Consider the following 27,694-nt stretch of genomic DNA (forward strand, 5'->3'; position numbering starts at 1 on the left):
ATTCAGTGTGTGAGGAACCGGGTGAAACACACGGGTAGAGTCAGTGTGTGAGGAACGGGGTGAAACATGGGAAGAGTCAGTGTATGAGGAATGGGGTGAAACACACGGGGAGAGTCAGTGTGTGAGGAGGAACGAGGTGAAACACACGGGGAGAGTCAGTATGTGAGGAACGGGGTGAAACACACGGAGAGAGTCAGTGTGTGAGAAGGAACAGGGTGAGACATGGGGAGATTCAGTGTGTGAGGAACCGGGTGAAACACACGGGTAGAGTCAGTGTGTGAGGAACGGGGTGAGACATGGGGAGATTCAGTGTGTGAGGAACCGGGTGAAACACACGGGTAGAGTCAGTGTGTGAGGAACGGGGTGAAACATGGGAAGAGTCAGTGTATGAGGAATGGGGTGAAACACACGGAGAGAGTCAGTGTGTGAGAAGGAACGGGGTGAGACATGGGGAGATTCAGTGTGTGAGGAACCGGGTGAAACACACGGGTAGAGTCAGTGTGTGAGGAACGGGGTGAAACATGGGAAGAGTCAGTGTATGAGGAATGGGGTGAAACACACGGGGAGAGTCAGTGTGTGAGGAGGAACGAGGTGAAACACACGGGGAGAGTCAGTGTGTGAGGAACGGGGTGAAACACACGGAGAGAGTCAGTGTGTGAGAAGGAACAGGGTGAGACATGGGGAGATTCAGTGTGTGAGGAACCGGGTGAAACACACGGGTAGAGTCAGTGTGTGAGGAACGGGGTGAGACATGGGGAGATTCAGTGTGTGAGGAACCGGGTGAAACACACGGGTAGAGTCAGTGTGTGAGGAACGGGGTGAGACATGGGGAGATTCAGTGTGTGAGGAACCGGGTGAAACACACGGGTAGAGTCAGTGTGTGAGGAACGGGGTGAAACACACGGGGAGAGTCAGTGTGTGAGGAGGAACGAGGTGAAACACACGGGAGAGTCAGTGTGTGAGGAACGGGGTGAAACACACGGGGAGAGTCAGTGTGTGAGGAACGGGGTGAAACACACGGGGAGAGTCAGTGTGTGAGGAACGGGGTGAAACACACGGGGAGAGTCAGTGTGTGAGGAACGGGGTGAAACACACGGGGAGAGTCAGTGTGTGAGGAGGAACGAGGTGAAACACACGGGGAGAGTCAGTGTGTGAGGAACGGGGTGAAACACATGGGGAGAGTCAGTGTGTGAGGAATGGGGTAAAACATACAGGGAGAGTCAGTGTGTGAGAAATGGGGTGAGACACATGAGGAGAGACAGTGTGTGAGGAATGGGGTGAGACACATTGGAAGAGTCAGTGTGTGAAGAACAGGGTGAAACATGGGGAGATTCAGTGTGTGAGGAACGGGCTGAAACACATCGGGAGAGTCAGTGTGAAGAATAGGTTGAAACACATGGGGATAGCGTGTGAGGAATGGGGTGAAACACACGGGCGAGTCAGAGTGTGTGAGGAATGGAGTGAAACACATGGGGAGAGTCAGTGTGTGAGGAATGGGGTAAAACAGATGGGGACAGTCAGTGTGAAGAATGGGGTGAGACACGGGGAGAGTCGGTGTGAGGAACAGGATGAAACAACAGGAAAAGTCAGTGTGTGAAGAACAGGGTAAAACACATGGCGAGAGTCAGTGGGAAGAATGGGGTGAAACAAGGGGAGAGTCAGTGTGAGGAACGGGGTGAGACACGGGGAGAGTCAGTGTGAGGAACAGGGTGAAACACAGGGAGATTTAGTGTGTGACAAACGGGGCAAAACATGGAGAGAGTCAGTTTGAGGAACAGGGTGAAATACATAGGGAGATTTAGTGTATATAAAGATATTTGAAATCTGTGCAAAAAAGAGATAATTCAGTAAATAGTGGTGGAATAAATAAGAGAAGGAAAAATATGAGAAGATAAATTCAAAATGGAACAAGGATTTAAATGTAAAACAGGGAAATCATGAGACTTACAGAAGACGAATAAATTTTTAAATAATCTTCAAAATGGAATGAATTATTTAATCATGATACAAAACTCATAAGCCATGGTTGAAAATGATGAATAAGCCTGACTATATGAAAACTTCTGAGTGGCATAAATGCCATAAACAGGAATCAAATATAAATAGCAGGTTGAAAAAAATTCGGAAAATGTATTACAAGGGGCTAGGTTCCATAATATGCAAAGAACAATTACAAATAAATAAGAGGAAAAAACCCTCAAATAATCCAAAACCAACCTGGGCAGAGAACATGTACAAGAATGTCATGGAACAAGAAATATTCATGGCTTCTAAAAAGTTATTCACCATCCTTGAATAAAAGTTTCTCAGAATTAATGTCAGATTTTTTTCATTGAGAAAGAACTTCAAAGTACGATGCAGTTTTACTCTTGGGGTGACTTATGAACATTAATATACTTGTCAAGTTGGCTGATCTGGCCTGTGCTCCCCTCATGCTTCTGTGGAATGTTGATAACTGGACCGGGAGCTCTCCTGGGCATAAAATGATGGGGTTGAGTAGGATAACACTATGAAGGGCCTTTACTTGTTTCTTCTACTTGCATCATTTCCTCAGTCTTTTTGGCATTCTGTAAGAAAAGAGTGCCATGCCATCATCCTCGCTGAGACGGCTTTGCAAAGATTCATTTAAGAAACATTAATCTAACACTTATGGGGTGCCCTGCATTATTCTGAGCACTTTATAATATCAGCCTCCTTTTCCCTTTCGTAAACACTGAACATTGCTGTCAAATGTCCACCCAGCCTGGTGGAATGCATGGACGACATAGACCTGAGGGAGGTGAGCACTGAAGGATATTTACTGGTGGAGACGATTGCGTTCTTTCTGTGAGTGGTATACTTGGGCTGCCTGTCTGTATTTACCCTCTCATGTGAGGTGCTCATCTGGGCCACCTGGGAACGACTCGGAGCCAAAACCCATGGCCAGGACGCCTGAGTATACTCAGGCAGAGGGGAGTGGAGGTGGAGCTCATCTCTCTCCAAAGGAACCTTCCCAGTAAACCTCCATAGGGAAAAGCATTCTTCTACGCTTAGCCTATGGATTTGATTCCCTTCCCTCACAGGCAGGGCTTCAGGATTTCTTCTGGTGTACCTGTCTTCCTTTCCCCCAGCCATCAGTGGAGGAGGACCACAGAGAATTTAACCAGCCCTGAAATTAGATCGAGGCAGCTGCCATGTTGCCAGGTTACTTCCACAAACAACAAAACAAGGACCCCTATTGGGTAGCACAGGCCTGTTGGAAATGCTGGAGCCCACAAGAATGTTGTTTCCTGATCCCCCTCCCCTGCTGAGAAGCCTCTGCGTGCCAGGGACCAGCTCAGGGCTCTTCCTGTGTCCAAGAGACGTGACAGGCCACTGCCTGGACCTCGCTGGAATACAGGCTGGTTAACATCAGAGCCTGGGACTCGGAGGAGACTCCCTTTCATGTTGTTTTCACCCTCAAAGCCTCCCTCCCAGCCCACTTGGAAGGCTGGGTGAGCCTCTAGTCCCGAGTCTTTTCCAGTTGACTGTCTCAGCACTCACCACCCTTCCCACTAAGTCCGCAGATCCCTCCACTAGCCACTCCTCCTTTCTGCTGAAGGCGACTTGGGGTGATTTTTGTCATCTAGTCATTCGGCAGATGCTTACTGATGGCCTCCCAAGAGCCAGGTACTGTGAGGACCCCTGGACATGAAAACAAAAGCCATCGACCTGGTTCGAAGACATCCACAGCCTGTTTAGACAGAGAGACAGCTTCACAAGGGGATGGTATGACGATAGGGGTATGACAGGAAGAGGGGAAGAGCATCTAGCCTGGTGGAGGGGCTGCCAGGCCGAGCTCTCCAGGAGGCCGTGTGAGATGTTGCCACGTGTACAGGAGGAGGGGGTGCAAGAACTTGAAGTTCCACCACCAGCAGCCGATTTTAAATGGCTGTGGCTTCGGGGGTGAACGGGGGAAGAGTAAGACATGAAGCCTCATCCTGCTAAGGTGTTGGTTTGATTCTCCAGCAATCAGAAGATGTTGGAGAATCCTATTCATAGGAATACTTGCTAGATTCACAGTTTGAAGAGTCCCCACCATGGACACATGGATTGCGGGAGGCTAGAGGGCCAGGAAAGGCAACTGCGGGAGTCCCTGTGAGAAGCGAAGAGGGGGTGACTGCAGCAGAGGCAGCGGCTTGGCAGTGAGGCTGGAGGGAGGATAAGCAGGCTTTATCACAGAGCAGTGAGGGGCTCTAGAGGGGAAGCCATGTGGGGGAACTTGGTGGTTTCTGGCTTGGGAAGCAGCAGGTTTGCGAGAAAAGTGGCAGATTCGTGGGTGAGAGGTGGTTGGTCGGGCTTTGATAAGTTGCATTTGTGAAGTCCATCTGCCATGAGCAGCACTTAGCTAGTTCAAGGGGGAGGTGTGTCCAGACATGGAAGAGAAAGGGTGGAGTCTGTGGCCCCCGAGCCTGTAACCACACAGCATGAACGTCGGGTCCCTGAGATGCTCTGCAGGACGGTGTCCACCATGGGAGGCAGTCACCCATCCTTCATCCTGACTCAGTGCTTTCATCCCCATCACCTGAACTTGATTGGTCCCCTTTGTGGTCCGGCAGCTGTTCCTGTGGTCTCCAGCTTTCCCACTTCTCCGGCCCTCCCCATCCGCAGTGGCTCAGGAGGGACTCCAGCTGCGTTCTGAATTCCACCCTCCACCCTGACCAGTCAGCCTGCCCGGAGCTGGCCGCCGCTGCTGCTTTGGGATGGGGGTGGGCTTCAGATAGTCAGGGAGGAAACCCTGAGTAATGCTGGCATTGGTGGGCCACGCAGACTGTGATCAGCTCCGGGAACGTCTGTGAAGGAGCAGCCAGGGGACAGGGCTGGCCTGGGGGAATCTGCACCCACACTTCCCGCCGTCGCGGTAATTCTCAGTGATTTCTGCATGTAGGTTGGTCTAGAAAGTCTAAAACTAGTCTTCACCGTCAAAACTAACTCTGTGTGTTTATACCTTGGCTTGGGTGAACTCGTTTCAGTTTACCTGTTCCAGCACCTAGCACAATGCCCAGCCTATAGTAGACACTATACACTTGTTGAAAAAAAAAATGAACAAAAGTCACTAGATGCCATACCCTCCCATCGTCGTAATGATGGGAGGCCTGTGGTGGCGCCTTTCTGCCTCATGGGGCTGTGCAGTGGCCTCTCCTGAAGTGCACCTGGAGTTCTCAAATGTTCCTGGTTTTATGTGTTTGCAAGGCATTCTGGGAAGTGAATTCTCACCTTCGCAAAACTCTCCTCGCAGATTGTAGGCACACCGTTTGTTCCGACAGCAATTTTTCTGACACTAACTGGATGTCCTACGATTCAGTTCAATTCAGACTCTATCTGCAGTCAGCACAGACCCTGCGAGTTAAGAGCTCTGTCCTGCAAGACTGCCTCCCATTTCAGACTAAAGCTGCAAGTTTCCAGTATCCCCAACTTACCTGCACTTCTGTGTAACAGACTACAAATTTGGGGTCTCCTATGACCTCCCCTCAAATTCAGTACTTCACTAGAATGGACTCACAGAACTCAGGAAAGCACTGTACTGTCAAAGGAAGGAATGACCACAAATTTATTTTTAAATATTCTTTAGAGACAGTATCTCGTTCTGTCACCCACGCTAGAGTACAGTGGTACAATCATAGTTCACTGCAGCCCCACACTTGCCAGGCTCAAGCAGTCTTCCAGTAGCTCCTGAGTAGCTGAGTCCACAAGCACACACCATCACACCTGGCTAATTTTTCCTTTTTTGTAGAGATGGGGCCTTGCTATGCTGCTGAGGCTGGTCGTGAACTCCTGGTCTGCAGCGATGCTCCCGCCTTGACTGCCCAAAGTACTGGGATTACAGGCATGAGCCACGGTGCATGGCCCTAATTCAGTTTAAAGATCTCAATTGGCTTTATTCGTGATTCTAGAATTGACAACGAATCATTCCATAACATAGAATAAGTGTTCCCATAAGCTGGGCAGAGGGGATTGGCTTTATAGACAGAGAAGAGCTGAAGAAAGCAAGAGCCAGGAACACTTAGCCTGCTAGTCATTTCAAAGATACTTTTCTCGGAGGACAGGCAGAGGGAAGGACAGGGAAACAGAACGATAGAAAAATACCAGATTAGTTAACATTTTATGTAAGGATTAAAGCCAAGGGAATTTCATTCCATGGCTACTGAAGATTTCAGCTGGCCTATTTGGGAAATTGGCTGTTACCTCTTGTGACTTCTCAGAAGGTCAGATAACCACTTAGTTTGGGTTTGGTGAAGGGGAACTTAAGCATGAGTGACTGTGTTTATTTTTAGTCTGGTCTCTTGGGGCCTAATGCAGGAGCTTAGTCCCAAGCAAAGGCCTCCTATAATATTAATTTGACATACAGTTCTGTTGTTATGGACACAACACAGGAGTAGCTAAATGGAAGAGACAGGGAGGGCAAAGGGCGAGAGTGGGACAAGGAGCTTCCAGCCTCTCTGGGGTACCACTCCCAGCAAACCAGTGTGCTCAGCAGCCCGGACCCTCTCAAGCCTTGTGTTCAATAGTTTGTATTGAGGCTTCATTACTTAGTCATGATTGATTAAATTTCCAGCCTGAGAGGCTGGGGTTGGGGCTGAAAGGTTCAACCATCTTAACCTTGTGGTTGATTCCTCCAGCAACCAGGCTCATGCTGAAGAGGCCACAGGATGGTCTAGGGCCATACCCTATCAAACTCAGGCATGGTTGAAGGGGCTCTTCAAGAATACCAGAAGACACTCCTATCATATGCAGGAAACTTTGAGGGTCTGGGGAGAACTGTGCCAGGAACCAGGGCAAAGACTGAGTCTGTATTTTTTATTTTGCCACAGTAATGGGAACATGTTTTGACAGACTCAAGAGTGGTTGTTCCTTCCAATCTTAGTTCACATTAGAGGGACTTTCACTGGCCGGATTCTTCCTGTAAGCGCCTGTTCTTTAGAAGTACAGAGTGGGCTTCTGCCCCGCTCCACCCCAACTCCAGTGCATATGACAGTTTGAAACATTTTGAGCCTCACATGTGTCTGTCAAGATGGAAATAACGGCCTCTGGCATGTGGTGCCGGTGGGTGCTTGTGCCATTGGGGCCCAGTGGGAGTGAGGTGGACAGAGTCACGGGGTTGGGTTACGCCCTGTCTCACCTCTCATTAGGCATGTCACTTCTGCAGCCCAAAGATTTAATGAGACCCACCTCTAGCCATGGAAGGAGTCTGAGGGTATGCTTTTCTTATCTTCCCGTCTCCAGACCTATGTTTTAAACTGTGAAGGAATGAGCCTCTTGGCCGTGGTCATCCTCAGGATGGAGATGTTGGGCTATGGCACATGATACCTGTTCTCTTGTAAGCCTGGTGAACCTGTGCCGCTCCTCCTTGTCCTGCAGTTGGCTTGATTAGAGGGGTTGAGGAAGCACTTCACCTGTGAATGTGATTTCCTCTCACCTGCGGGCCCAGAGACATCCTTGCTTGCCAGGTGCTCCTCACCATACCCCCAGTAGGATAGCAGGTGACATCTTCTCCTGCACCCCATTGTGGGCAGAGATGAGCCCCACCCTTTATCTGTGCTTTGATAAAGACTTCAGGAAGAGGCTGGGCGCAGTGGCGCACGCCTGTAATCCCAGCACTTTGGGAGGCTAAGGCAGGTGGATTACTTGAGGCCAAGAGTTCAAGACCAGACTGGGCAACGTGGTGAAACCTGTCTTTACCAAAAAATACAAAAATCAGCCAAGCGTGGTGGCACACACCTATAATCCTAGCTACTCGGGAGACTGAGGCACGAGAATTGCTTGAACCCGGGAGGCAGAGGTTGCAGTGAGCCGAGATCGTGCCACTGCACTCCAGCCTGGGCAACAGAGCAAGACACTGTCTTTGAAAAGCAAACAAACAAAAAAAGACTTCAGGAGGAAGTAAAAAACAGATATCATGCCAAACGGCACAGAGAAAAGCACTTTTCTGGAATCTTTCAAATATAAACGTTCTGCTGCCAGAAAAACTCAAGCATAATCCCTGTGACAGGCGTGGGTCTTGTCTGTTACAAACGAGAGAGTGAATGTCGGGGTGTACTTTTCCCTGCAGTTTGGAAGCACAGGTACCCACTGACTTGGTTCCAGGGACATATTTCCTTTGGCTGAGAGGCTGGGGCCATCGTCTTTAACATGGTAGACCCTAGTTAGTCGCTCTTCCAGCTAGGACTGAAGGGTCCTCCCTGCATGTGATTTGAGTCCCATAGGAATTTGAATGCCAGAGTAGAATTTCCCTGGTAACTTTAAACCTCTTGAAGCCATTTACAGGCTCTGAGGTGGGTGGAGGAAGGGGCAGGGAGGTAGGCGCTGTCCCATCACTCCCTGTCCCTCTTTTGATTTTGTGTCTGCCTTCTTCTCTTTTCCAGTAGCAATTCTTCTGGTTGAGGACTGTGTTACCTCTTGCCTGCAATATTAGAGGAGCTTCCAGATTCTTCTCCTCACCTCCATCCATTCTGTGCACCATTTTTTCCTAGACTGTGGAGCTGACCCTGTCACTTCCTGTCCTTCAGTGGCCTCTGGGTGTAGACAGTCATGGTGTGCCTCCCTCTCTCAGCTCCAACCACTCTGACATTCTCTCCATTTGGGCCCATGTCATTCATTTGCAAATCCACCATAACAGCCCCAGCAGTGCTGGGTGCAGAATCAACTTTTAATAATCTTCAGGAATGTGTGCACTTTCCTGCCTCTGGGCCTCTGCTCAGGCTGTCCCATCCCAGATTCTTACCTGCATTTGCCTAGCCTTCATGGCCACACTTAAGGTGACCACCTCTGGGCGTCTTTCTGGGGTTCATTGAACAGAACACATCACTTTCTCCCCCTCTGCTCCTGAAGCGCTTTATGTCGTAGTGTTGTGGATTAGAGTGCCCCCAGATGAACCCTGTTTGTCCATGCTCTAAAGCACAGGTGCCAGAAGGCAGGACCTGTGGTTTCCCTGGCCCCTGGGGGAGGGACTGGCATGCAGCAGCTGTTGGAGAATAGGAACTGCGTCTTTTTTATCTTTGAATCCACCACAGCATTTTCACATTGCAAAGAGGTCAATAGATTTTTTTAGGCTGGTATGGCCGTGGACCCCATCCAAGTACTAGCCAGGCCTGACCCTGCCTAGCTTCCAAGATCAGACAAAATCGGGTGTGTTCAGGGTGAGATTTTTTTTTTAATTGTTCATTTAAATAGAGTTCATGCCCTAAAACCTTTGTGAGAACATCCTTTTACAGATGAAGGTCCAGATACGCCATCCTGTATTGTAGCCATGGTGGGTAAAACCATGCTTGTTTCCAAACTGTCACAGCACATTGCATATTTTCTCTGATTTGTAAATATATAAAAAGTTTCACAAAAGCATGTGTGCACAAACGTACTAACAATGGTGTTGGTGTTTTTTAATATTGAGTCACGTAATGGGAAAAAAGTTGAAATGAGCCGTAGCTCTGAAAGTTGAAATGTGTACTGCCATATGTGTCATGGTTTTCCTTGCTGTTCTGGAATTCTTCTGTGGGAGCAGGAACACTGTTTTATATATGCATATCTTCTCTTCATGGATACCAGAGACTGGGTTTTAAACTTTAAAAAGTCTCACTAATACTAGGCATCCATTCTTGCTAAGTGATTGAGTTACTATTCTACAAGAAGATAAAGGAGCTGTTGCCACACAAGCTGTTTGGTCTTTTGGGTGATTTGTATTTTACAGACGAGCATTCATTTCCTGTCTGTCTTTGACCTCTTTTCCAGGGAGGTTCCCCTGAAGGATGCTAAGGAATACGCTGAATCCATAGGTGCCATCGTGGTTGAGACAAGTGCAAAAAATGCTATTAATATCGAAGAGCTCTTTCAAGGAATCAGTAAGTACCTAAAATTGTTTTTTCAGTCCAATTGCATTTTTATGCTTCTGGGAGTCAAAGGATAACATTTTAGATCTCTGAAGTAGGACATTTCCTCTGTGTGAATTTATTGGATGCCATGGATACAAAATCTACAGCTGTGCAGTTGTTAACACCCACTTCTCTTATCCTCTCGAGTCTAGATTTCCATGATTCTGTACTCGAAGCTGTTCACTCTGAGTTCTGTAAATTAAAATGAAGTAATCCTGTTGCAAAATTAATATTTATTTTAATTGAAAATTATGCATTCTATAGCATTTTATGTTAGTATATTGAGCGGAGGAGAGATAAAATAGACAAGGTATAGAATTCAAAGTCACCCGTTAGATGAGATGACTCTAGGCAAACTGACGGAATGTTCCAGTAATTTTTTTTGCCAGATAAACTCCTACAAAAAGTAATGTCTCCATTGTGTGTGACCCGAAATTGGGAACTGGGTGCAGGGTTGGTGTGTACAGGTACCCCTTGTGTCTGGTGAGCTAATTATGGAGGTTGATAGCCTCCATCCTGGTCCCAGTGCTGGGTCCTGTGACGCTTACGGTATGTGGGCTCCCGGGGAATCACCTTATCAGCCAGAGCTGGTTCCCAGTTAGTGGCCCTGCCAGCATATCTGTCTGCAGCTGCGAGGCTTCCAGCTCAACAGATTTAACCTTCATAGGTTCTCTGGTTGTGTCATTCTGTTCTGAATTCTGCCAGAGAAGTCCCTGCTGACTTCCCAGACTTTCCCGTCTGGGAAAACTGCTCTGAGACACCCTCAGGAAAGGTCGACCGGAGCATTATCAGGGACCTTGGGAGAAGTACAGGTGTTTGATGAAATGCTGGCCCTGAAGTTCCTGGAATATCTACCTTAGGAGGAGTTGAACCCCAAAACAGCAATTGTCCTCAAATATCTTAGCTCCAGACAACTCCAGAAGGGAGACTGATGGTTCGATCTCTCTCCTGCCTAAGGTCGTTTTTGTCAGAGCTCTCAAAGTCAGAGAAGCCGTGGCTTCCAGAACAGTTTTGATTTCCGTTTAACTGGTTTGAGTGCATTACCTTAGACTCCAGGAACCCACAGGAGGGAGTCTTGTTTGTGTTGGTTTGATGGAGAATTCACTGCAGATGATGAATTCTGACCTGCCTTACCTACACTATGCAGAGATATGCAAAAGAAATGTGCAAAAGAATGGCTTGGAGCCTCCCCTCCCCAGCCGCTGGCCCTTTCCTTCACTGGGGTCCTCACCCCCTTCCCTTCTTACCACCTTCCCTTTCTTTCCTGCTATGATTTCATACTCTCAACAGAATAGTTTCAGACTCCTTGCCCTGAATGGCTGAACTCTAGCAGGCTGGGGCTGGAATTTCATGTGGGAAACCCCATGTCCCCACACTCCTCTCCCTTCTCCATCGTGGGCAGCGGGTACAGATGCTCTCTGGAGTTCTGTCACTCTGGGTGACATCTAAGTTTGGGCTCGAACACATTACATTAGCCTCACATTTCCTCAGATTAAACTCATTCTCTTCTGGTGGCGTTAGGCATTTCTGCTATGTTCAGCTATGAAACATTTTGTTTTTCATGGTGGTTTTAACGAATGAAGCTAGATAGCTCCTGAGGACGATTGCCTTAGCACCTTCCATCCTTACAGCCCCACGTATTCCGCAGAGCCCCCTCCTCCTCCCTAGCTCCCTGGCCTTGGAAGTCCCCCAGCACAGAGAGCAGTGGTCAGCCAGGGGAGCCTGGTGCCTTCTATGACCTGAACTTCAGCTTGAGGTCTCTGCACCAGCTGGGAGACTCTCTGAAGTTTATGAAAGTCATTATTAAAATTTTTAAAAATCAAATAAGGACCCGAAAGAAAGGAAGCCTGAGCAGGAAGTACTATACTAATATCATTTTTTTTTTTTTTTCTAAGACAGAGTCTTCTCTGTTGCTCAGGCTGGAGTGCAGTGGTGCAATCATAGCTCACTGCACCCTCCACCTCCTGGGCTCAAGCAATCCTCCCACCTCAGCCACCTGGGTAGCTGGGACTACAGGTGTACACCACCACACCCAGCTAAATTTTGGGATTTTTAGTAGAGTCAAGGTCTCGCCACGTTGCCTAGGCTGGTCTCAAACTCCTGAGCTCAAGCAATCTTCCCCCATCAGCCTCCCAAAGTGCCAGGATTACAGGTGTGAGCCACCACGCATGGCTTGTAGTAATAACTTAAAAGATATTTATCCAGTATAAATCCCTTCCTGTGTGTGACAGGGACTTTGAACAGTTTAATTCCTCAGATCCTGGTGGTCTACGTTATGAAAAAACAAGTGCTTTGCTTAAACATGGGTAATTATGGTTTCAAAGTAATTAATTCCTGTATAAACCATCAAGTACCCACATCACCTGATCTTTCATGTCACCTCAACAATTGTTTGTTTCTGTTTTATTATACTTTGGTTGTAATTTCTTAACAAAGAAAGCTTGTAAATAAACAGTCATGGCAAAACCTCAGTCTGTCCATCTGTCTGGCTATCCATCTGTCTGTCTGTCTATCCATCTATCTAGCTGTCTGTTTATCCATCTGTCCATCCATCCATCCATCTGTCTGTCCATCTGTCCATTTGTCTATCTGTCCATCTGCCTGTCTATCTGTCTCTGTCCTTCTGTCCATCTGTGTGTATTTCCATCTCTCTAGCTGTCCATCTGTCTATCCATCTGTCTATTCATCTGTCCATCTGTCTGTCTGTCCATCTGTCTATCTGTCCATCCGTCTGTCTGTCCATCTGTCCGCCTGTCTATCTGCATGTGTAAGTACTGGTACCCATCTTTTGCCTCTTTTCTCCTTCAGGTAAATTTCTTCAGAATGGGATTCTGTAGCCTAATTGCAGGTTAATTTAAAACACACTTCCAAGTGCACCTAAATATATTGCAGCAGACTTTTCATTTATTTTTCTTTTCCCTGTTCCTACTTACATTACATGTGCTCCTCCCTGAGCTTAAAATAGAACTACATATTGCTGACACCTAGGCTCCCCAAAGCAATGTTCCACAGTCAACTATGCCTGGAGAAAAGATGCAACACAAAGTTAAGGAGCTGTGAAAATAAAAGCCCTTTAAAAAGGTGTGCTTAAACAAAATTAGTTCACACTGACTGGAATGAAGAGATGAATATCTCTCTTTTGCATTCCCATAGTGTTCATAAACCAGAAATGAGACAACTGTGTTTTCTGAACATTGGCAAATACAGTGTCTAACTGGAGACTATTTACAGAAATATGTTATCTTTTTAAAGACTGAAGCTACCCTGCAAAGGATTTAGGTGCTGCTCTGTTTGGGGTGGTCTGTGCACAGTTTGTCCTCCTCATATATATTGCCGTCTGATTGGTATACCTCCAGGCACCCTTTTCTAAATCACATTTTTAGACCTACTGTATCTGCCTGCATGTGCTAATTCTCTTCCAGGCATTTCTACCCAGGGTTTGTTTATTTTTCTTCCTTGGGCTCTTACACCCAAGGAAGAAAAGTAAAAACTTGAGGTTACTTTTGGTGTGTTCTGTCATTTTGACACTTACACATATTCTATCTTTAAATGATACTCCAAGCGTTTAGGTGTTCTGGGGAGATCGCAAGTTCTTTGGGAGCTTGTCTTTTGTATTCCCCATAAAGCTGAGACTAGTAAATGGAATGGTGCTAAATTCGGGGTTTCGAATTTGGATCTCCGTCCTCATCTCATGATATAAAGTGAAATGTAATCACTTTTCTCTGGGAATTTAAGGTTGAAGAACAGCAGATTAGACCAGCCTGCTTACTCTTGATTCGTTTATTCACAAATAACTACTGTGCTCTTTTATGGGTTGGTGCCATGCTAGACCCTGGGGACAGCAAGGTGACAAAGCACAGTGACAGCAGAGAGGGGGAGACAGCTGCGGGCACAGTCAGATCGGTGTCTGGTGACTCTTGGTAATCAGTGCTGCGCAGCAAAGGAGTGGACTATGAGAGGTTACTGTGGGGCGAGGGAGTGGCTTTAGATTGGGTGGGGAAGGCCTCCCCGAGGAAATGATTTTAAGCTGGACTGAAAAACAAGAAAAGGCTGGTGGGCAAAGAGCAGTCGGGCAGAGCAAACCGCAGGAGCCAAGTCGAGGCAGGAAATGGCAGGAAATGGCCTGGTGCTTTTAAGGAAGAGCAAGGAGTGCAGTGGGAAGCTGTGGTGAGAGACTCAGAAGGGCTTTGCCATGGGGGTAAGGGTGATCTTCTGAAACAATTGGAAGCCCCTCAAGGTTTTTTTTTTTTTTTTTTTTTTTTTTGAGACAGAGTCTCTCTCTGTCACCCAGGCTGGAGTGCAGTGGTGTGATCTCCGCTCGCTGCAAGCTCCGCCTCCTGGGTTCACACCATTCTCCTGCCTCAGCCTCCTGAGTAGCTGGGACTACAGGCGCCCACCACCTCGACCGGCTAATTTTTTTTTTTTGTATTTTTAGTAGAGACGGGGTTTCACCGTGTTAGCCAGGATGGTCTCGATCTCTTGACCTCGTGATCCCCTTGCCTCGGCCTCCCAAAGTGCTGGGATTACAGGCGTGAGCCACTGCGCACGGCCAAGCCCTTCAAGCTTTGAAAGCAGTAGTGCAGAGTGTCCAATTTACATTTACAAAAAAAGATCACATTTAGAAGGAGGAAGGTCTCTGCCTGTGTCAATCAGTTGGCATGCGATTGTAGTAATCCAGGAGAGAAGTGGCTTGGATGGGGGTGGAGGAAGTGGAGCTGGATTTCAGAAATCTTCTGGAAGAAGAACCAGTAACACTGGAAGGAGATGGGGAATGAGGAAGACGGCATTACCAAGAATCATCCCTGGGTTCTGTTTCCCGGAATGAGGAGGATTGGCATAGGAACAAGTGCTCTGGGCTGGATTCGGTTATGGGCCTAGCATATAGGATTCTGGATTGTGGGGAACCCAAGTTTTGGTTTGTAGATTATTATTATTATTTTTTTATTTTTAGAGATGAGGTCACACTGTATTGTCCAGGCTGGTTTTGAACTCCTGGGCTCAAGTGATCCTCCCTCCTTGGCCTCCCAAAGTGTTGGGATTACAGGTGTGCGCCACCATACCCATCTGGTTTGTGGATTTTAATTACTCTACTCAAATATCTTTTAAAAAGTATTTTAACTTTTCCTGAGGGCGATGGAGAGGTGGAGCTGCAGTCTCAGCAGAATAATGTCTGGATTGAGGTGGGACCCAGCAAAATAGCTATGCTTTTGCTCTAGTTAATTTAAATGTTGACTATGGCAGAGAAAGCAGGACTTTCTCCTGAAAATTATACTTGGAGACACTAGAGACATAAGACTAGGTTTTATATTTGTTGTTAGTTTGAGAGCAAAGTGAAAAACATTTGTTTTACTAAGGTGAATATATGGGCATGGTGGTGTGCACCTATAGTCCCAGATACTCTGGAGACTGAGGCAGGAGGATCACTTGGGCCCAGGAGTTTGAGGCTGCAGTGAGCTATGGTTGCGTCACTGCCCTCCAGCCTAGGCAACAGAACGAGATCCTATCTCTAAAATAAATAAATAAGGTAAATATATTTAGAGGCACAAGCATATTGGCTTGGAAAATTGGAATAGGGTATTAATATGAAAGACAACAAGTTAAGACTTGTGGGTAGTGATCATGTCTTGTTCTGGAATCATTTGTTCACAGAGTGTTGTGCTATAGGCACCTTTGGTTAATAGCAGGTTTAAAAAATTTTAAAGCAAAGCAAAAGGTTTGCAGATTTTATAATAGTACAGCAAGCTGTCAGTGAAGGTAAGTTTAGCAGTTAAGGAACAAGGAAATGACAAAGACAAAGTTTGTCCACTTTCTTACCCCCAAAAACATTAATTGACCAAATGCAATCCACTTAAGAAAGTGGACAAACTTTCTTACCCCAAAAACGTTAAGTCAGTGAATGTGAAATAATGTCGTTTCAGCATATGGGCAAGTTGGGTCTTCAAAAGGCCTGTCTTTTTTTCCAGCAATTCTAAAGAAGAAATTGGTCAGGTGTGCAAACATAACAACAAGATTTAACATGTATGGAGTTCTGATTCTGTGCTTTTGTTGCCATTGCTGAAATATATACTAGCTCATTAATGCACCCTTGATCCCATGGAGTAGGCACTGTTATCATCCCTGTTTTACAGATGAGGAAATTGAGGCCTGGAGAGGCTTGTAACTTTCTCCAGGGCACACAGCTAATAAGTGAGAGACAGGCAGGCAGGCTCCGGGCCACGTGCTCTTAGCTTGTCTATATCGTGTCTCATTGCACAGCCTGGTTTATTGTAACATTATTCATGATAGCAGAAAACAGGAAATTACTGAACTGTCCAAAAGTTAGGAAATAGTTTTTAAGAAATCATGGTACACCGATATAAACAGGTAATTCAAAAGGATGACATAAATCTTTGCTGATGTAAAAAGATAAATCATTGAATGTGAAATGGAAGTTACAGAGCAGTTCATATAATATCCTGATTTCATGTATTTCGTATTTCATATTTCATAATATATTTTAATATCATATTTCATATAGTTCATAATATATTTCAATATATCATTTATAATGATAAATAATATATTATTCCAAGAATATATCCTTCTTGGAAGGATACATATCAAAATGTTAGCAGTGGTTGTTTCATGGTGGTCAGATACCAGGGAACTTAAAAAACACTTTATTATGTAAAATTTCAAACATATACACAAGTACACTGAATAATATAGTGAGCCATTGTTTACTCAAAACGAAACTTGTGTCATCTGTATCCCATCCTGTGCTCACCACCTGTATTATTTTGAAGAGAATCTCAGACATCTAATTTAATCTGTAAATATTTTGTCCATAGTTTTTTTAAACAATGAAAACTGTTATCATATGAATAACCAGGATACTGTTATATTAATTGCTATCACAAATAAACAGTCAGTGGTCAAATTTCCAAAAAGTTCATAGTTGTCATAAATGGTTTCTTTGTTTGCATGTTACCATTTGTTTACATCAGAATGGAAATAATCTCCACATGCTGGGATTAGTTGGTGTGTCTTTTAGGCCTCTCTTAAGCAATAGCTTTCCATTCCATCTTTCTTTTTTTCCCCTTATGCAATTTGTTTATCCAAGAAATTAGATCAGTTTTCCTGCAGAGTTTAAGACAGTATGGATTTTGCTGAGTTCCTTTTTTTTTTTTTCCCTAAGTAGTATTCCATTGCATGCATAAACCACAATTTGTTCATCTATTCACCTAATATTTGGATTGTTTTCAGTTTTGAGTGATAACCAGTAAGGGTGCTATGAGCATTCATGTACAAGTCTTTGTGTACATAAATATCAAGGAATGGAATGGCTGGCTTATCTGGTAGGTGTGTGTTTAACTTTCTAAGATTAGAATGCCAAACTGTCTTCCAAGTGGTTTCACTACAATATATTACCACCACCAAGGTGTGGGAGTTCCAGTTGCTCCAAGTCCTTGGCAACACTTGGTACTGTCTGTTTGTAAAATGTTAACCATTCAAAAGGAAGTATAGTGGTATCTCATTGTGATTTTTGTTTGCATTTTCCTAATGACTGGTAATGTTGAGTGTCTTTTCATGAGCTTGTTTTTAATTTGTATAACTTGGTGAAGAGCCTGTTCAAATTTTAACCATTTTATATCGGGTTGTTTGTCTTCTTATTGTTGAGTTCTAAAGATTACTTATGTATTTTGAATACATATTTTTTATCAGATATTTGTTTTTCAATTATCTTCTCCCAGGCTCTGGCTTGTCTTCATTTTCTTGACAGTGTTGTTTGGAGAAAAGAGATTTTTAATTATTGATGAAGTATAGTTTGTCAGATTTTTCCCTCTTGATTTGTGCTTTTTGTGTCTTATAGTTTCTAAATGTTAAAATAACAAAATTAAAGGGATACATCCATATAATGGAATATTATAAGGAATAAAAAGAAAATGAGCTATCAAACCATAAAAAATGTGGAAGAACCTTAAATGTGTATTGCTGAGTGAAAGGAGCCAATCTGAAAAGGCTACACACTGCATGATTCCAACTACATGGTACTCTGCCAACTACATGACACTCTGGAGGAGACAAAATTGTGGAGTCAATGAAAAGATCAGTGGTTACTGTAGGTTGTTGGGGGAGGGATGAATTGGTGGGTCATAGGATTTTTAGGGCAGTGAAACTGTTCTGTCTGATACTATAATGGAGGATACATACTATTATACGTTTGTCAAAACCCATAAAACATACAGTGCCAAAAGTGAACCCTCCTGTGAACTATAGACTTTCCTTATTAGTAATGTCTTCAGCAAATACTGGTTCATCAGTTGTTACAAATGTTCCACTAAAGTAAGATGTTAAAAATGGGAGAAATTGGAGATGAGGAGAGGAAGGTATATGGCAACTCTCTATTTTTCACTCAATTTTTTTCCATAAACCAAAAACTGCTTAAAAAATAAAGTCTATCAATTAAAAAAAAGAAAGGGAAAGGTGCCTTTGAGTGGTAGGGAAGCCTAATGATTTTTTTTAAGGTTTTCTTTTTTTTTTTTTTTTTTAAACTTTAAGTTCCGGGATACATGTGCAGAACGTGCAAGTTTGTTACATAGGTATACATATGCCATGGTGGTTTGCTGCACCTATCAAGCCGTCATCTAGGTTTTAAGCCCTGCATGCATTAGGTATTAGTCCTAATGATCTCCCTCCCCTCGCACCCCATCCCCTGACAGGTCCTGGTGTGTGATGTTCCCCTCCCTGTGTCCATGTGTTCTCATTGTTTAACTCCCACTTATGAGTGAGAACACTTGGTGTTTGGTTTTCTGTTCCTGTGTTAGTTTGCTGAGATGATTTTAAAGTAGCTTACATCCCTCTGTGTTGGACACCTCGGCATTTTGGACCAATTGTGACCTCCCTGATTTCCCTCGTGTAGGTGCATCACCACTTCTTTACCTCCCTAGACTTTTAACTTCAGATTTTTTGGTCTCTGTCTCGACTCTCCCGCCTCTAGGCAGTTGTCACCTCCTGCCAAGCATCTTCCACAGTTTCCCTTTCCATCTGTGCTTCCTGTTTCCCCATGGTACATTTAAGGCTCACTTAATCCCTGACCTGGGCTTTCCAGGCCTTCTGACCCAATGAGCTTCTCCCCTGAGAATCCATTCCAGTCCTATATAGCATGTAGCATGTTCCTCTTTATCCTAACATTCAGGGCCTTCTAGTAATCCTAATATTGTCTTTGTGACAGCAAAAGGACCGTGATAGGGAATAACTTCAAGTAGCATGTGTGTGTCCCCCAGTTCTGCGTTCTTAGGACGATGTTCCATGATCTTGAGTCATTGCTGTGTTCCAGAGACCCCCTCTCTACGTGGTTAGAGGCTAGAGGTCATTTCAAGAGTGAATATTGCCAAGTCCTAGCAAACCTGGTCAAGTTACTCATCTGGATGATTCAGAAAATCAGATCAAGAAATAGATGTTACACAGCAACTGCCAGCATTGCTAACACCAAACAAAAGATAGCCAAGCCTAGTAAATACTGGAACTGGAATGAAAGGAGAGAAGAATTACATACAGCAAAATTGTTAGGGGGGAATCAGCGCTCACGCAGGAAATGGCTGGTCTACCACACGGGGAAAGGGAGCAGCCCCAGCTAAGCTTGCTGTTTTATTTTTGTTGTGTGTAAATGCATTACAGACCAGTTCAGAGCCGGGATAAAACTTACAGGCTAGGAATTTGTTTTCACATACTGTGTTCCTGTGGAATCATTTCTAAAACCTGCTTTTCCTCTAGACTGTCAACTTTCAGGAAAACTGAACTTCAAAAAAAAAGTCTTTTAAGCTTCTCCTAGACAGCATCTTACAAAATCCAAACCCTATTAAAATAAACACTCTGGCCTCAAATTTATGCTCAAGGACAACTTGTTCTGGAGGCTGAGTACTTAGAGCACATTTTGTAAGAGTGGAAACCTACAGACGAGGCTCAGAGCCTTTTCAGATGTTTGTGTATATATTTTTGTCCTGCTGTATGCCCGTGTAAATAATACTGATTCAACAGTGTTCCAAGGTGATCACCTTGGTACAGAATGCCATGGCCATTTTTCAAAACCATGTCTTTGTGTAAGTGCCTTGAACCTTCCGGTAAGTTCTGATTAGGCCCTAAGATCGGGATTTGCGTTCGGAGTTTGCGTGCTGGTTTCACGTTCTGGTTTCCTGGTGCAGGCTCCCTTCTCCTTTTAAAGGTGCCGGCCTCATTGTTAGGATCTGGCTTCCCTCTGTCTCTGCGTGGAAGCATTTCCTTCTCCCTGTGTTTGAGGTTGGCATGTGTGTGACTCATCGCAGGCTGGGAGTTTTGTAGATGAGCAGCGTGGGTCCCGGTCCACTGACTGAACCCTGAGAATCGACGGTGACCATGAATCACACAGCATTTCTCCCCGCCATGCAAAACCCACGAGCCGTGCCCAGAAGCCCTCCACTGCTGGGGACTCCCTCCATCTTCATTGCTTCCTCCCCTTTTAGTGACGGCCATATGTGTTCCTTTCCCACATTCCCTCTGTAAGTGAGGAAGGCTTGGAGGTTTTAAATAACTGGTCCGAGTTCAGTGAACTGGAATGCTGACTCTCTCACATCTCAAGACTCTTTCTACCAAAGGAGAAAAATGAAGTCTGAGAAATATTTTACTCTAATAAGTGAAATTTTGAATATTGCGAAGATAAAGGAACCTGGCACTCCTACGAAGCCAGGTTCAACAGCTGATTCAGGAGTACTGGTAAGAGTTCAAAACATGCAGGAGGGGAGTCTCCTTGAGACACAGCCAGGCCTTCCTCAATTTTGCATTCTAGGCATCAGTGCTCATTGCTGACTGGGGAGAGAAATGAGAGGCAGCAAAGAGGAAGGAGGTGGCAGAAAGCGAGGAAAGGTATAAGGTGTGGACAGACCGTCCTGGCATCCTACTTTGCTATCTGTATGTTCTTTGTTTCAAGATTTTCACTATACTTTTGTCACTTTAATAACTGCCTTACATATCAATTTTTTCTTTAATTTGTATACTTTCCAAAGCAAAAAACTTGTGAAAACAAGACTTGAGGGAAGTAAAGTCGTGGAGGGCTAAAAAGCTAATGCTGTTGTGCTAACATTAGAGTTAGCATAAGGACACCACAAAGTTGATGTTAGCATAGGATGTTGATCTTGATTCTGTAAAAAAATGCTGAAATGTCAACTCCTTTTACTGATAAGTAAACAGCTCTTGGCTCTTGGCTAACTAGGGCAACAGCTGTACCCACGAGAACTATAGTACTGTCCAAAAATATTTCAGGTGCAAGAGCAAAAGTCCTCCTCGGTGTGTAACACACTCAGGAGGCTCCTGAAATATTACTAACTTCAATAATGATGTAACTCGACACTGTCACCCCTTTCTCTTCAGGAGTAAGTAATTCTTCATTGGCAAGATCTGACTCGGCTAGATCTTTAAAGAGTACTGGTAGTCATTGGAGACTTCCTTCTCTATTTATCACTTAAGATTGACCAAGCAGAAGAGGCATTTTGTTTACTCCCTTTTAATTGTGATAAATTTAAAAGAATAGCTTGTCCAGAAAAGGAAAACTCATACTTACGGTCTCCTTTGCTCCTGGGTTAGGACTGAAGTGTTTTGGGGATGGCCTGCAAAAGCTCTGTAGATCTCTGTTGGCTACACAAAATGGCAAAAGCCACAGCTGCAGAAATTGTTGCAAACTTTTCATTTGCTTCATCGTCAAATGAAGATCTCTACTATTACTTTTGAGTTTGGAGTTAAATGCTGGTGAACTTAATCTTTATGCTTAATTAAGCTTTGGTGACTGTCCATACCATCCGATCTACACAGTGTATTATTACCTTTGAAATCAACTGTTTATGTCCCTTGTGGAAATGCACCTCTCCTGGGGTGTTTTTGACTCTCTCTATGGTCACTGGGTAACACCCACTTGCATTAAGACTTTGTCAGGGCTCAACACATGGTCAGTATTCCGTGCTTTCAGTGTGTGTTCAGATTCTCCTCTTACTGGTTTTCTTAGACTGTACTGTTCTCTAAGCAAATGCCCATGTGTGATTTTTAAGATGTGCTGGGGAAAAATAAATCAATAGCACAACCAAAAAAAAAAAAAAAAAGGCTTCGTCTTTAGAACCAATTTCCCTTTCACTTCTAATTACTGGTTCCTTAGCAAACGAGTACACTAACTAGCCTCTAGTTAGTGTAGGCTAGGCCTGGTGGCTCATACCTGTAATCTCAGCACTTTAGGAGACCAAGATGAGAGGATCACTCGAGGCCAGGAGTTTGAGACCAGCCTGGGCAACATAGCAAGACCCTATCTCTACCAAAAAAAAAAAAATTATCGGGGCGTGTGATGGCGCACACCTATAGTCCCAGCTACTCAGAAGGTTGAGGTGGGAGGATCCCTTTAGCCCAGGAGTTCGAGGTTGCAGTAAGCCATGATCAAGCCACTGCACTTCAGCCTGGGTAACAGAGTGAGGCCCTGTCTCAAGAATAAAACAGAATCCTCAGTTTAGAGCTAGTGTTTCATGCCTTTTTCAAGGGGGATAGAAAAGTAGCAGAGAGAGCTAATGTGGTTTAATGGGAGGAGCACAGGTCTTGGGACCCATGAGGAAATCAAGGTGTAGATTATAATCAAAGCACCAGCTCTACTACTGCCTATTATTGATGGAACTTTCAGCAAAGCGCTCAAGTTCTTGAGTCACAGTGAAATGGTGATAATAACGACCATTGCGTCAAATTCACAGGGCGAGGTGAGGATGGTGTTTGTGAAAATCCTTGAAAACTGGGAGCTACTAAGGTTATTTCCAGATTGCATTGCCTTTTTTCAGAGAACAACTTTATTGAGTTAAAATTCACATACCATACATTTCACCCATTTCAAGTGTACAATTCGGTGGCGTTTGGTATATTCACAGATCCATGCAGCCATCAGCACAGTAAATTTTAGAATAATCACCTCATAAAGAAACCCATACCCTTTAGCTATCTTCTCCCTGGCCCCTTCCATTGCCTGATTAATTTTTATTTTGTGTTTATTTATAGACACTCTCTGATAATTTTTAAAATTAAGTTAAGTAAAAATAAGATTACTTGTGGATGACATTAAAATACTGTTTCCTATGAAAAGTGTCTCTGTAGGGCTTTCCAGTTAATGATCTAAATGCCTTGGCAGGACAAGGGATGATGAGCTGAGTGTTAGTAAATGACATTGCTAGGAAGATTACAATTCAAATCCATATCTATTTTGAGAAGCAGAAAAGATGTTACTGTTGAAGTCACGGTACCATGAAAGCTGCTCAGTAAATCAGGACGGGTCTGTGGGAAGGCAGGGAGGGAAGAGTGCGCTGATGAGCGGAGGCTGGGTGGGAACTGCCCCCAGGAGTGGATCTTCCTAGCCCAGGAAATCCACACCATCGGGAAACTGCTGGACTGTTCCTCACCTGAACTTCCTAAGCTCATGAATTAGGCTTCATGCAGCAGAACTAGGGAGGAAAGGATAGGAAGAAGGAAGGGAGGGAGGAAAGGAAGGAAGGAGAAAGGAGCCCCTCCGGGAGCACCTCTATTTTCTGCACAGCCCAAACATTAAGCAGGAGTGTTGAAGCTGGGTGAAAATCTGTGTGTGCAGTGTTGGCTGTGGGAAAGGGAACTCACCCTTGGCCTCCTTTTTGTTCTAGGCCGCCAGATCCCACCCCTGGACCCCCATGAAAATGGAAACAACGGGATCAAACTTGTGAAGCCAACCAGTCAAGCCAGCCGCCGGTGCTGTTGACCCAAGGGCCGTGGTCCGTGGTACGTGGTAGTTGAAGAAGCCAGAGCCCACATCCTGTGCGCTGCTGAAGGACGCTATGCTCGGTGGCCTGGCACCTCACTTTGAGAAGAGTGAGCACACTGGCTTTGCATCCTGGAAGACCTGCAGGGTGCGGGGCAGGAAATGTTCCTGAAAATGATTTTAGAAAACCCTGGGAAAACCCACCACACCACCACAGAATGGCCTTTAGTGTATGAAATGCACACAGAAGGGAAGTAGTTGCATTTTTGCTAAAAAAAAAAAAAAAAAAAAGAAAAAGAAAAAAAGGAAAAAACCTTTAAAAATTCTTGGATGTACAGAAGTCTTACTGCCTTATTATGTGTGTGGGATTCTAAAGTGGTGTTCCACTCGGATTTCCTGTGCTGCCTATCCAAATTCCAGTAACTACTTCAATGTCATTGCCTTTGTTACCTAACCAACCTTCACTGAAAGGCAAATTCAATTCAGGAGGTTAGTTTTTAGCTAGCTTTGGAAGCAAGCCTTTATTTATTACTTTTCAGAAGGAAATCAGAGAAGTGTCAGTGGAGCGTCACTCAGACTGAGACTTCAGCTATTAAAGAAGCCAGGAAAAGTGTATTAGAAACTGTAGTCTACACCACTTTGAATTGGTGAACATTTCTCTAAGTTATGGTGATATATACCCAAACAAACCAAATCAAACTAAATTATTGCGTATAATTTTGGGATCGGGTGGCCTAGTTTGAAAGAGTGATTAGATGCAGGATATACACGTTATTCAAGAGACCACCTGACGTGCATCCCCTCCACAGGAATACGTTCCTTCTGTCTTAGAGAAGTTTAATGCACATGGTATTACTTTACTAAGAGAATATCTCTTGATGTCATATCTAGGGGAAGAGAATTAACTGGAATTAAATTTAATGTTTGAATCTAAATCATTGGGCAAAATTCTAATAATAGCAATTAATAATAGGTTACAGGAAAGCCAGCCAGAGGAAGTATCAGTACTTTAAAATTCTAGACCCAAAAAAACTACAAAATCAGAAAAAGTATTTTTATGTTTCTAGCTTGAGGAGAAGGGTTTTAGGGCTAACCAGAGGCCTGACCCTGGAATGCCGAGGAACTGAGACTGGGCTTTGATGAAAACCTTCCTTTTCAGATTCCCTGTCTGCTCAGTTAATTAAAGATGTTTGAATCCAAAGGAAGTAAAGGACAAAAAAGTGTGGAAAGGAAGAGAACTGATTCTTTTTTTTTTTTTTTTTTGAGACGGAGTCTCGCTCTGTCGCCTAGGCTGGAGTGCAGTGGCCGGATCTCAGCTCACTGCAAGCTCCGCCTCCCGGGTTTACGCCATTCTCCTGCCTCAGCCTCCCGAGTAGCTGGGACTACAGGCGCCCGCCACCTCACCTGGCTAGTTTTTTGTATTTTTTAGTAGAGACGGGGTTTCACCGTGTTAGCCAGGATGGTCTCGATCTCCTGACCTCGTGATCCGCCCGTCTCGGCCTCCCAAAGTGCTGGGATTACAGGCTTGAGCCACCGCGCCCGGCTGATTCTATTACCATTCTAACGTTCATAAAAAGTTGGGATCAAGAGGCAGTTGATTTCCTGCCAGGGCTTATATTAGGGGGTGATTCTTAAAGAACATTAGGATTGGTGCTCAGAAATGGTTAATCATGCTGTGTGCTAACCAGGGTCAGCTGGTACCTTCTTTGCCATGAGCATTCAAGGGACTGCTAACCTTTATTGACAATCTATATTGTGAAAGTCAGGAAAGAGATCGTGAGCTGCTTGGATTAAAGACCTGGCACTTCAGTTACTCAGCACGCCTCCCTGTCACTCAACTTAAGAGAGTTCATTGACAGTGTTAGGATGTGAAGGTTGGAAAACATTTATTTTGCTTCAAGAGTTCCATTTGGCTCTCCCAAATAGGTACCTCAGAAACTGTTAGCAAGTGGCATTTGGATGTCTTGGCAAGACCTTTTGCAGGGATTTTTAGGGTTTTTTCCACCTTGTCCACATTAATGGTTGGCATGATTGTGCTTGCAGGCCAAGAAGTGATCATACCCTTGCCAAAGGTAAAAAAAAAAAAAAAAAACCGAGTTGAAAATTGAAGTGATCTCTTTCCAGCTGACATGCAGGCTTATTTTGTAACCTTTCCTCATCCAGTTTTCCCTGAGAACCTGGGTTTATCTCTTGAGAGCTGTTCAGGTTTTCAGCTAAGTGGTAAGTATCCTAGCTGAGAGTTTTGCATCTTTGGGCTGGGTTTGCAGTGGTTGTGTTTTGCATAAAATGTCTAGTCTTAGCCACACATGAGCCCATGGTTTTATTTCAAAAGCACATGAGGGTATGAAACCACTCTGTTACCTTTCTGTATTACCTTAGCTATTCAAGCCAGTCGGAGGACTATATATATATTCTCATCAGCACTCAGAGCAGTCGGTGAAGAGAGATCACACTTGGGCACACTGGGATTCACATAAACATTGTATCTTCTCTGTGGATGCTGAGGCCTTGTCTACAATGGGGCTTTACAGCCTTCCTTTGTTTTGGCTCGGGATTACTTCCTGGCTGTCTAATAATTGAATCATAACCACATAACATTATGTAAAGGCCTGGAAATTACTGTTGCTAAAAAAACGTCATGTAGTTTTATGTGATGTAGCATCCTTGGCATCGTTTTCCAAAATGTGTTCCTTCTCCCTTTTTTTTTTTCTTTCATGCGTGGCATGAGTGTGTATCTGTGTAAATATGATTGTATATGTGTTACCGCGACATATAATCCATTTCACTGGCTGAGTTTGGCCCCTAGCCATGTGTTAATATAAGGTAGACATGGCTTCTCAGAGGGATGACTTCCCAGTGGAAATCTCTGAGAATGGCAGTGGAGTTGTGCAAGCATTTTACGTCGCCACATAATTGACTTGCCATTTTATGGTTAAAAATGGCACATTAGGCTGTTGAATATGACGTTACCTTGCAGACCAAAAGGTTGAAGGCCCAAAACTAACTTTTAGCTAACAATAAGGGCTGTGCCCCAGTGGAAACTCAGTTCATTTTCTGAGAAAGGTTTGGATGACTGAAATATTTCCTCTACAATCAAGGACCTTGACATGTGATGGCTGAAACTGAGCTTTTTTGTGTGGGCTTCGGTTCTCACTGTTCTTCAATGCTCATGGCAAGTTGAATGGTGAGCTAGCTTAGAAACTAAAGGGCTCTGAGCTGTATTCAGACCGATTGGGTATCTAGCTTACTGTTTTAACATCATTTCGAAACCAGACCCCATAATCCGATGGCGCTGCCCTGTTGTGCAAACTGCTCCCTTTTCTCATGTTTTTGTAAAGAGCTTCTGTCTGGGCCGGACCCAGCTCTTGCACATACAAGACACCGCTGCAGTCAGCTAGGACCTTTCCGCCATGTATTCTGTTCTGTAGTAAAGCATTTCCATCAACAATGCCCAACTGTATCTGTTATTTTTGGTTTAACACACACTGATTCATACTAATAAATATTTTAAGTTTTATCGTTTGTCTTTTTCTTATTACAATGTTCAGTAGAATCATGTTTTAAAAATCAGTTAACTCAAACAGAGAATGATGATTCCCCAGGGAAATGTGTGCACCTGTACATATGCAGACATGCATAAGGATGTTCTCTGAAACACTGTTTGCAATAGCAAAATGTTGCCTTCCACTAAGGAAATGGAAAAATGAAATGCGGCCCAGCCACATGATGAGAACTATCAGGTACTGAAAATGAACTCACTCTCAGGCATCAACGTGGATCTCAAAAACAGAATTTGGAGTGCAGGCTGCTATCCTGCACACCCCCAAGAGAGCCATCATAGTGGCCTGTATGAATGCAACCCTCAGGAACTGCAGTGCACAGCCTGGGCAACCAACCTGTGGCCCTGGCTGAGTGAATAAAGCAAGCTGAGTAAGTACTAATGCATGTCAACTCACATAGAACAACAGACATTGTTTTTGAATGTGTTTGTGTGCTAAAAGAATTAGAAATTAAAACATGAACTTCATGATGGTCCTTACCTGAGGGG

The 27,694-nt window shown here is 44.4% G+C and overlaps 1 protein-coding gene across 1 annotated transcript in view; it reads left to right on the top strand.

Moving 5' to 3' along the window:
* RAB31 (RAB31, member RAS oncogene family) overlaps positions 1-27,163 on the top strand; it is a 154,977-nt gene extending 127,814 nt beyond the window's left edge. Inside the window, exons 6-7 of the mRNA XM_007974664.3 lie at positions 9,745-9,854; positions 23,552-27,163. Of these exons, the coding sequence (XP_007972855.1) occupies positions 9,745-9,854; positions 23,552-23,646 (205 nt within the window). The 3' untranslated portion in view covers positions 23,647-27,163. The remainder of the gene's footprint in view (positions 1-9,744; positions 9,855-23,551) is intronic.
* Positions 27,164-27,694: the final 531 nt, after the last annotated feature.

The sequence above is a fragment of the Chlorocebus sabaeus genome, chromosome 18 (genome assembly GCF_047675955.1).
Source record: "Chlorocebus sabaeus isolate Y175 chromosome 18, mChlSab1.0.hap1, whole genome shotgun sequence".
Lineage (NCBI taxonomy): Eukaryota > Metazoa > Chordata > Mammalia > Primates > Cercopithecidae > Chlorocebus > Chlorocebus sabaeus.